Source organism: Rhinichthys klamathensis, unplaced genomic scaffold (genome assembly GCF_029890125.1).
Source record: "Rhinichthys klamathensis goyatoka isolate OS25496 unplaced genomic scaffold, OSU_Roscu_1.1 h1tg000110l_1, whole genome shotgun sequence".
NCBI classification, from domain to species: Eukaryota; Metazoa; Chordata; class Actinopteri; order Cypriniformes; family Leuciscidae; genus Rhinichthys; species Rhinichthys klamathensis.
Window position 1 is genome coordinate 3,332,433 of NW_026606648.1, and position 10,018 is coordinate 3,342,450.

General features: G+C 42.3%; 1 protein-coding gene across 1 annotated transcript; it reads right to left on the bottom strand.

The window, feature by feature from the left end:
- Nucleotides 1-3,327: 3,327 nt before the first annotated feature.
- LOC130087638 (zinc finger MYM-type protein 1-like) lies at nucleotides 3,328-5,474 on the bottom strand. Its single transcript, XM_056254047.1, has 3 exons — nucleotides 4,651-5,474; nucleotides 4,474-4,564; nucleotides 3,328-4,017 (listed from the first exon to the last, which is right to left on the bottom strand). Exons 1-3 carry the CDS (start codon nucleotides 5,472-5,474, stop codon nucleotides 3,490-3,492), a joined length of 1,443 nt encoding a protein of 480 aa, XP_056110022.1. The 3' UTR covers nucleotides 3,328-3,489.
- Nucleotides 5,475-10,018: the final 4,544 nt, after the last annotated feature.

Here is a 10,018-nt window from a genome sequence, read left to right on the forward strand (position 1 = left end):
AGTTTGGTGATCAGCTGGTTAGGAATGATGGTGTTAAACGCTGAGCTGTAGTCTATGAAGAGAAGTGTCACATATGTCTTTCCCTTGTCAAGGTGTGTCAGCGCTTTATAGAGGGCTGTAACGATAGCATCCTCAGTGGCAGTGGCGTAGGTTTGATTTTTAAATTGGTGGGGACGGGGACATCAATATTTAATATATTTAATGTTTTGATCGAAAATATTGCTAGGGATATATCAGTGTCACTGGATATTGGTAGGGACACGTCCCTAGCGTCCCTACTAAATTCTACGCCCCTGCTCAGTGGACCTGTTTTCCCTATATAGGCATACTGATGCTGGTCCAGGTTGATGGGGGTGAGCGCCACAGGTCTGTAGTCATTCAGAGTGCTGATGTGGTGCTTTGCTTGGGCACTGGAATGATGGTTGCTGTTTTCCTAGTGTTCACAGACCTAAAGGTGCGTCTCACTTCCTCTGATGTGACTTCCTACCGTAAGTGTGAGGGCTGTATTAGCAAGGGGAGGAGCGGCTCCGTTATCTGGTCCAGGTGTTTCAAAGCGGGCGTAGAAACGGTTGAGCTCCTCTACCAAGGAGGCATTGATGTTTGTAGGTGGTTCACGGCTGCCCCTGTAATTGGTGATTTGTTGTATTCCTTGCCACACCCTTGTTGGATCTTTGTTGGTGAAGTGGCCCTCGATCTTTTCCTTGTACACAGCTTTTGCCTGCTTAATGCCCTTTTTTAAGTTGTGCCTGGCTGTGCTATATAATGCTATGTCCCCATTTAAAGGCTATGTTGCGCTCCCTCAGAAGGGCATATACCTCCGCAGTCATCCAAGGTTTCCTGTTAGGGTAATGGAACAAAGAACAGTTAAGGCATATTCATTCACATCCTGATTAAAAAACAAGGTCCAGTTTGTTCGTTCAAAGCAGTCTTGTAGCTGTAGAGATGCATCCTCAGGCCACCTCTTAACAGTTCTTACAGTAGGTTTCTGCTTTTTAATAACAGGGCCATACGCTGGAATCAGGGATAGTGACAGGTGATCAGACTGGCCCAGGTGTGCGAGGGGGAGGCTCTGTATCCCTTTTTAATATTAGAGTATACACAGTCCAGTATATTATTCCCTTGTGTTGCACACTTGACATGCTGATCAAAGCTGGGTAGCACATTTTTAAGATTGACATGATTAAAATCACCAGCCACAATAAAAATGCCCTCTGGGTAATGAAATATTGCAGTGTTTTTTTTTTTAATGATTTATCTTTTTTTATTCATGTGTACTCATAACCTTTAATCAAAATAACTTCCCCAACAACATCTCTTCTCTTCTCTGATGACGTGTTTGGCGGGATCAACCTGTCACTCACATAAGATCACAGCAGTAGCAATCCACAACAACGATCCAATCAATCCTGATGGACAAAATCAAAGTTTCTTCTTCTGATAAATGGCCATAACACTTAAAGGCATTGAGGGGCCTTTAATACTTATGTTAGTTTTTTTTTAATAGCAAATTCTTAAAAATTATTTTAAATACTTCTTAAAATATTATTGCTTTGTATTAATAACCAACTGAATTCTTTATACTATTTTTTATGCATAAATAATATTTTTAATTGATCATTTCACATTTCCATATTCACAATGTCATATTTAAAAAAATAATAATATATATATTAGGGCTGTCAAATGATTAATCGCGATTAATCGCATCCAAAATAAAAGTTTGTGTTTACATAATATATGTGTGTGTAGTGTGTATAATAATTTTGTATATATAAATACACACACATGCATGTATATATTTAATAAATATTTGCATGTATATATTTTATATATATTTATACATAATTAATATTATATATAAATATAAATATTTGATATATTAATAACAGATTTTTCTTAAATATATACATGCATGTGTGTGTATTTATATATACAAAATTATTATACACACTACACACACACATATATTATGTAAACACAAATTTTTATTTTGGATGCGATTAATCGCGATTAATCATTTGACACCCCTAATATATATATTATGTATATATCAGTGGCGGCTGGTGATGGAAAAAGTAGGGGGGGCTGAGGTGCAAAGTGGTTTTAAAATTTTTATTTTAACAATTAAACAATTGCTGCCGTTTATTTATTACATTAACACCAAAGTAACGGCTCAAAAACAAATAGCATCTAATGTAATTATTAAAGTATGAATTTAGAACGTCCTTGTAGATTTCAAATATTGTTCTTTCAAAGACGTGCCAATTTGAGATTCATTTGGAAACCAAGTCATACAAGGTGAACTAATTGCTATAATTTGCATGAATTACAGTAAGTGCAGAGTCAATATTCAATAAACACAAAGAGTTAAATAATCGCTGTTATTATATGGAGTAACCACTAGATGGAGAAGACTGTACATTAATTGGAATGGGGAGCAAGTCAATAAAAAATGCTATACATTGTCTCCAGTGTTCACATGAGTCAATCATGAATCTTATCCTTCAGCAAACCACCTCTAAGGCAGACACACACAAAAAATAAAATCAAAATCCTTCAAGCACTCAACATCTCCTCTGCTCCTCCAAGCACTCAGCATCTCCTCTGCTCCTCCAAGCACTCATCATCTCCTCTGCTCCTCCAGAGACACAACAGCATCTCCACTACTCCTCCAAGCACAACAGCATCTCCTCTGCTCCTCCAAGCACAACAGCATCTCCTCTGCTCCTCCAAGCACAACAGCATCTCCCCTGGAGGAGCAGAGGAGATGATGAGTGCTTGGAGGAGCAGAGGAGATGCTGAGTGCTTGGAGGAGCAGAGGAGATGCTGAGTGCTTGGAGGAGCAGAGGAGATGCTGAGTGCTTTGAGGAGCAGAGGAGATGCTGAGTGCTTGGAGAAGCAGAGGAGATGCTGAGTGCTTGGAGAAGCAGAGGAGATGCTGAGTGCTTGGAGAAGCAGAGGAGATGCTGAGTGCTTGGAGAAGCAGACGATATGCTGAGTGCTTGGAGAAGCAGAGGAGATGCTGAGTGCTTGGAGGAGCAGAGGAGATGCTGAGTGCTTGGAGGAGCAGAGGAGATGCTGAGTGCTTGGAGGAGCAGAGGAGATGCTGAGTGCTTGGAGAAGCAGACGATATGCTGAGTGCTTGGAGAAGCAGAGGAGATGCTGAGTGCTTGGAGAAGCAGACGATATGCTGAGTGCTTGGAGGAGCAGAGGAGATGCTGAGTGCTTGGAGGAGCAGAGGAGATGCTGAGTGCTTGGAGGAGCAGAGGAGATGCTGAGTGCTTGGAGGAGCAGAGGAGATGCTGAGTGCTTGGAGGAGCAGAGGAGATGCTGAGTGCTTTGAGGAGCAGAGGAGATGCTGAGTGCTTGAAGGAGTAGTGGAGATGCTGAGTGCTTGAAGGAGTAGTGGAGATGCTGTTATGTCCCTGTAGGAGCAGACGAGATGCTGAGTTCCTGATGGTGAGAAGCAGCCGAGATGATTATGCACTGTCACTTGTAAAGAAATTTGGCTCTCCTTTCTTTCTGGGTTGCAAACCTATCAATAACTTTGTTGTTGAAGTTGGGCATGTCTTTCACAATCTTTTTCTCCATAGAAAGCATGGCAAGGGCATTCAGTCTTTCTTGAGACATTGTGCTCCTTAGGAACGTTTTGATTCTTTTTAGAGTGGAGAAGCATCTTTCAGATTCTGCTGATGTCATTGGAGTAGTGATAAGGATTTTCAGAAGATTAACAGTTTCTGAAAATGTGCACTGAAGGTTGTTCTCCATAAAAAACTGATACAGAGGCACTGCACCACTACACTTTTCAAACTCCGGGTTTTCATAGACCAAGGATAGTTCTGTCTTCAGTCTAGCCTTGTTCAGCATCGGATAGGCCTCCACAGTGGCATTCAATGCAGCACTTGGAAAGGTTTTAGCATGCTGTGAGAACAGCTCTCCCTGCAGCAGTGTTGAACTCACAAGGTGCCCAGTGAACGCAAAGCGCTCCTTTGTCTGAGCCCAGATGGTATCACACACCTGTAAAACATAGAAAATAAATAACATATTAATTGCTTTACATATAACTTTATTATATTATGTCACAATACTTTGAATATAGTTGTAAATGTGGATATGCAAAAATCAAGTATGAAATACTGTTGTCTAAACCAAAACTAATCAAGGATCTACAATAGAACTAAATCATTGGTGAATTGAGATTAAGAGGAAATCCAAAATAAAATTATTGTAATGTACAGTACATGTGCTATGTTTTTATCTGTAGTGGCACTTTCTCAGCAAATGAAGTCCCTAACGGATAAAGTGAATTTGATTTGGCAAAACATTAGTAACTGCTCCCAAACATAACACAAAATTAAAACTATAGAACAACAGAGGACCTTTGAGTGGCACCAGTAACCGTGCAGCAGTTTGTGAAGCACTACTGTAGACTAGAGCACAAGAGGAGGCCTATGAAAGTGAAATAAGCTGTACCTCAATAGCAATCCGATGTTGTTCTGCGGGCCCCAGTGTCCTCTGTCGCTTGGCAGCTGGAATCTCCTCTTGCACAGTGAATATGGAAGACCTTGTTTAAACATAAAACAATTGCTTAATACTACATTATTCTGCATTCATGTTATTTCTATGATTTTTCACATTTTTCACATTTACCTGATGTTTCTAATGCTGTCGGCAAAATTACAGATGGCAGCTTTGATGAAGATGGGGTCAATGTTTCGTTTCTGAAGCTGCTGAAAGAGCATGTCGACGTGTGGCATGATTTTGTGAAATAGTTGGAGAAAAAAGCAAAATGTACCATCCTCCAGCATCCTCACAAACCCTCCTGCTTCTCTCACAGTCACAGCATCAAAGTTCCCAGAGTCCTGAATGGTCTTAAAACACTTCAGAAGATCATCCCTGTGCTCATATACAGTGTTCACTGAGCGACTGTGAAAGTTCCACCTTGTTGCACACGCTCTCGGAAGTCTGCTGCCAACAACATCATCAAGCACGCTGGTCCGTTTGGGCGACCTTGAAAAAAATGCACAAAATCCACCTAGCTCCAAAAAAAATGTGGAGACCTTGGGTATCTTTGAGGTGGCTTGCTGCATTACCAGATTGAGCTGATGTGCGTAACAATGTACGTAGTGTGCGTTTTCATACACATCCATCACTTTACGCTGAACTCCTCCAGTGGCACCCCGCATAACGCTCGCTCCGTCATAAGCTTGAGCTATTAATTTTGTCTTGTCTTTGGGTGGGATCAATGCACTCATCCTTTCCAAAAGTGCTTGAGCGATGTTTTCAGCATTCGCGTTTTCAATCGGTATGAACTCAAAAAAGCGCTCTTGAATGACATTGTAGCGATCGATGTAGCGAAGTACAAGGGCAAGTTGGCACTGGACAGACACGTCAGATGTTTCATCGGCTTGAATGGCAATATAATCCGCCGCAGTCACCTCCTCGTGAATGTAGCATACAGTCCAGCAGCTCATTCTGAATCGTTTTGGACGTACCTCTGAACACAGTAGCTCCCTCCAGGTGCTCCTTCAGAGCAGCGTCCAATGACGAGGCGAAGTTAACAAGGCCCCTAAAAATGCCTGGGTTCTCAGAGGCTTCAGTCTCGTCGTGGCCACGCAAAGCCAATTCAAAGGCACCACAAAATTTTACAGTCAATCAGTTTAGAAAGAATATATCGATTCTTGTCCACTTCCTCATTGTGCCTTCTTATACAAAGACGATGGCCATCATCCAACTGAGTAGCAATGTTAGCCTTCCCCAGCAACGCAAATTTCAGGCAGCTGTCAATATGAATCTTTGTGTGTTCGTGTTTTTTTATTTTTTCCGAAAAATGTTTCATATCCTGAACACCGTTTTCACACCAGGCTCGATCGGTCGCTGCAGTTTTAAAAAGCAAACAAGGGAAGCAAAACAGCGAGTTAGCTACTCCGCAGCCGGTTAGCCACGGCTTCCTAGTGTACCATGTCCGCGAAAAGCCTCTAGTATAAGACGCTTCCTAGTCTTTCACCTGCTGTCTGATGTTAATTTGTGGCTGGTCCGGTCCCATTTCTTTTATTTTTATTTTTTCAGCCAGTGGTCGTCTTTCAAACGGAGTTTGAAGAAGAGATTGCACGGTCTCTTTCTCTCGTGCCGCCGGCGCCGCCATTGTCAACTTGTCAAGAAAGACTGACTGGCTGGCTCCGCCCGCCGAATCTCACTGCCACGTGACCACACCAAGTAGAGTAAAACTCCATGTTATTCTCCGATGGGCGCAGAGGCAAAGCGCCCATCGGAGAATTATTACTGCGCGTCACTGATTGGTTGAATTGATCATATTTAGTGACGTTTTAATAGCGTATCAGAGCTCCATTGGTTAGATAGCGAGGGCGCCCTTTCTCGGCGCCCCGAGCATAAAACTACACATTTATGATGTTATGCGGCACACGATGAAGCTGACACACAAAAATACCCCCCCCCCCCCGTCCTTGGTGTATAAAACACGTACACCTGTACAGAAGAAAGTCATGTTTTTTGTCAAACTTAAACTTTTTTTAATTTTATTTTTTGTTAAACTTGGTAGGAGGGGCGGCGCCCCAGCGCCCATAATAGACCAGCCGTCCCTGGTATATATATTAATTGAGAATGCCCTAAATTGCTTCGCTGACATCAGGAACTTAATTTTACTTCCTAGAGTTAAATGGGAGCAAAACTGAACTTCTGATTTTTGTTGTCTGATCTCTATATCGTCGCTGTCGGGCGGAAACCTCGTATGTCCAAATTTGGTCAATTTAATATTTTTTCACAAATCGATGCTATTGGTCAGTCTCCACGTGGGTCTGTTATTTTTACAAATTATTAACCAATCGAAAGTGTTGAAAATAGCTTGTGAGCAAACCTCTTAACTCCATTGGACACTTCAACTGTCTGAGAAACCTCGTAACTCCACCCCTTCTTCACTTGGCGCCGCCGCGCTGGAGCTTCGCGGCATTTTTTCTCCTCAAGATTGGAAGTCGCAATCCTCGTTGAGCAACACGTCCTCTGAGGTAAATGTCCTTATTCATGATTTAGTTATATAAAATATATAATAATAACAGTTTATATATTATATATAACAGTTTTATCTCGATCGAAGTAATGGTAGTGCTAGTTTAGTGTAATGTATCATTTCTGAGGATGCTAGATTTTTCTTTCTGCTATGTCTTGCATTGGACGGTAAGTTAGCTAAGTTAACTTATCATGTTGATTGAAATCTTCCATGGTTTTGTTTCTGACGAGGACATTTTATTTAAACCGCAAAAATTGCCTGTCGTTGACTTAGTTAGCCGCTATGTAACGTTATTGGTTTTGTCATCATGTTAGGTGAGATAGGTAGCTAACGTGATTTTCGTGGGGCTTAAATAAAAACCTCTCGACCCCCGCTAACGCTAGTTCTGGCACTCATCTGAGGAACAACATAATAATTTAATGTACTATGTCAGTATTGTAGCTTACAATGTCAAGGCATTCCGTCATGTTCAACAAGTAGCTACCTTTTACGTCATGTTCATCACTTTAAGCAAGCTAGCTGGCTTCTTGCCTTGTTATCATACGTAAACATGTCGTATAACTTAGTGAAACGATCATTTGACCTTTATTTATTTTATTTTTTGCAGCAACCATGTCTGTGTCCTTAAAGGAACTCTGTCAGATGGTCAATGTGCCATATGATCAGGCAAGGGCCCTATTAGACAGTGAGAGCTCTGATGGAGAGAGTGTAACGTTAGAGAGAGAGGAAGCAACAGTGGTGGAGGATACAGTGGTGGAGGATACAGTGGTGCATGCTGGTAGAGTGAATTTCTGAGAGATAATCATGATTTCACATGCCAAAATGAATGAGTTTTAATGCAGATGTATTTCACAACAATAGAAATAATAAAAAAATCACACTATTTGTATGATGTGTTTGAAAAGATTTCTCTGGTGGTCTGGAGGAAGAGGAGGCCTCACTGCTGGCTCCAGAGCAGGTGCAGTTTGACACGGGTAAGTTTGATGCTTTTCTACATTTTCTCATTAAATTGGATAAGGTCCTTCAACTATAGCCCTCACTGTTGACAGTTTATAAAGATGTAACTCATTCATGCACGTTTGGTTTGTGTGTGTATTTTGAAGTTTTCCATGGTGGAGGCGATGAGGACTCGGATGCAGAGCATTCATGCTCAGATGCTGAGGAAGACGCACCTCCAAGGAAAAGACTGAGAGCTGAGAACACCTGGAAGAAAGTCATCAACAAGAAAAGAAGAATGGTTGGAAAGTCATACATTGGAAAACAGAAGCAGAAGGAAACAATGAGGGAGCCACGGGCTATGGGGCCTAGATGTTCATCAGCAGCATGTGCCAGGTCAGGTAAACATCACTGCAGTGCAATCGGCGAGCCTGAGAGGAATACGATTTTCAATGACTTTTGGCAACATGTGACCTGGGAGGAGAAGAGAGTGTATGTGCGTGGTCTAATTGATGTGGTCCCCGTGCAAAGGAGAAGGGGGGCTGAAAATTCCCGAAGATCAAATTCGCTGTTGTTTTTTTTACGGGTCAGCGGGCAGAGAAGACGCGTCTGCAAAAGTATGTTTTTGTCTACCCTAGGAATAGGCGAGTGGTCTGCTCTTAACTGGGCAAAGGAGGGACACACGCAAGCAGAGACAGAGGGACAAACACACAGCAATGCACGTCGTTCAGTGGCAGGCCATGAATTCATTTGCAGTTTTTTGCACGACCTCCCAAAGGTGCCCTCACACTATTGCAGATCCACAACATCCAAACAGTATCTGGAACCTGTGTTTCAATCGATGGCTGATCTGTATGCAGTGTATTGTCGTGCTGCTGCAGAGAAGAATGTAACACCTTTGTCAAGGCAAGTGTTCACAAATGAGTTCAAGCGTCTCAACCTAGGCCTTTACCACCCAAAAAAGGACCAGTGCAACATCTGTTGTGCTTTCAAGACCGGCAACTTACCTGATGACGAGTGGCAGCACCATCTCCTTCAAAAAGAAGAGGCCCGCGCCGAAAAGTTGTCCGACAAAAGCAAGGCCAGCAACAACACTATGGTCTTATGTATGGACTTACAAGCCCTCCTTTTGTGCCCAAAGCTAAAAGCCTCTGCCTTGTATTACAAAACAAAGCTTGCTGTTCACAATTTTACCATGTACAACATGCTGACACACAGTGCCACATGTTATGTCTGGCATGAAGGCGAGGGATCCCTGTCTGCCAGTGAGTTTGTTTCATGCATTGTCGACTACCTCTCTGCACACACTGAGCCTGACACATTTATTCTGTGGAGTGACGGCTGCGGGTATCAGAACCGGAATGCAGTTCTAAGCAATGCACTTCTTCTGTTCTCCATGAAGAATAACAAAGTCGTCATTCAGAAGTACCTTGAGAAAGGGCATACTCAGATGGAATGCGACTCCGTTCACAGCGTCATCGAGAGGCGTCTGAGGGACCAGGATGTTTATCTCCCAGCAGAGTATGTTAACCTGATGAAGAGGGCCCGTGTAAAGCCTCATCCATATGAAGTCAAGTACATCGACCACACCTTCTTCCAGGACTTCACCAAGCTGAGGCTCTGCAAGTCTCTGCGCCCTGGAGGAAGACCTGGTGACCCAACTGTCCATGATATCAGAGCCATCAGGTAATTACCAATGCAAATCTTATGTCTTACCAATATACTCATGACATTATGATGTTGCATATTGTTTTATGAAATCTTACAGTGATTATGTTGTTGTGTTATATTTTGTGCTATTAGGTACAACAACAATGGAACGATGGACTTCAAAATCAACCACTCTGATGACTGGCATTCACATCCAAGTCACCAACTCCGAAACTCCACCTCAGACAGCCACACAGTCACCCCACTCTATTCAGACCGCCTGAAGATCAAAGAGCTGAAATTCAAACACCTCCAAGACCTGAAGGAAGTCATCCCAAAGGACTTTCACAGCTTTTACGACAATTTACTTCACTAGCTTAATATAGGATGCAGTATTAAAGGAGAACT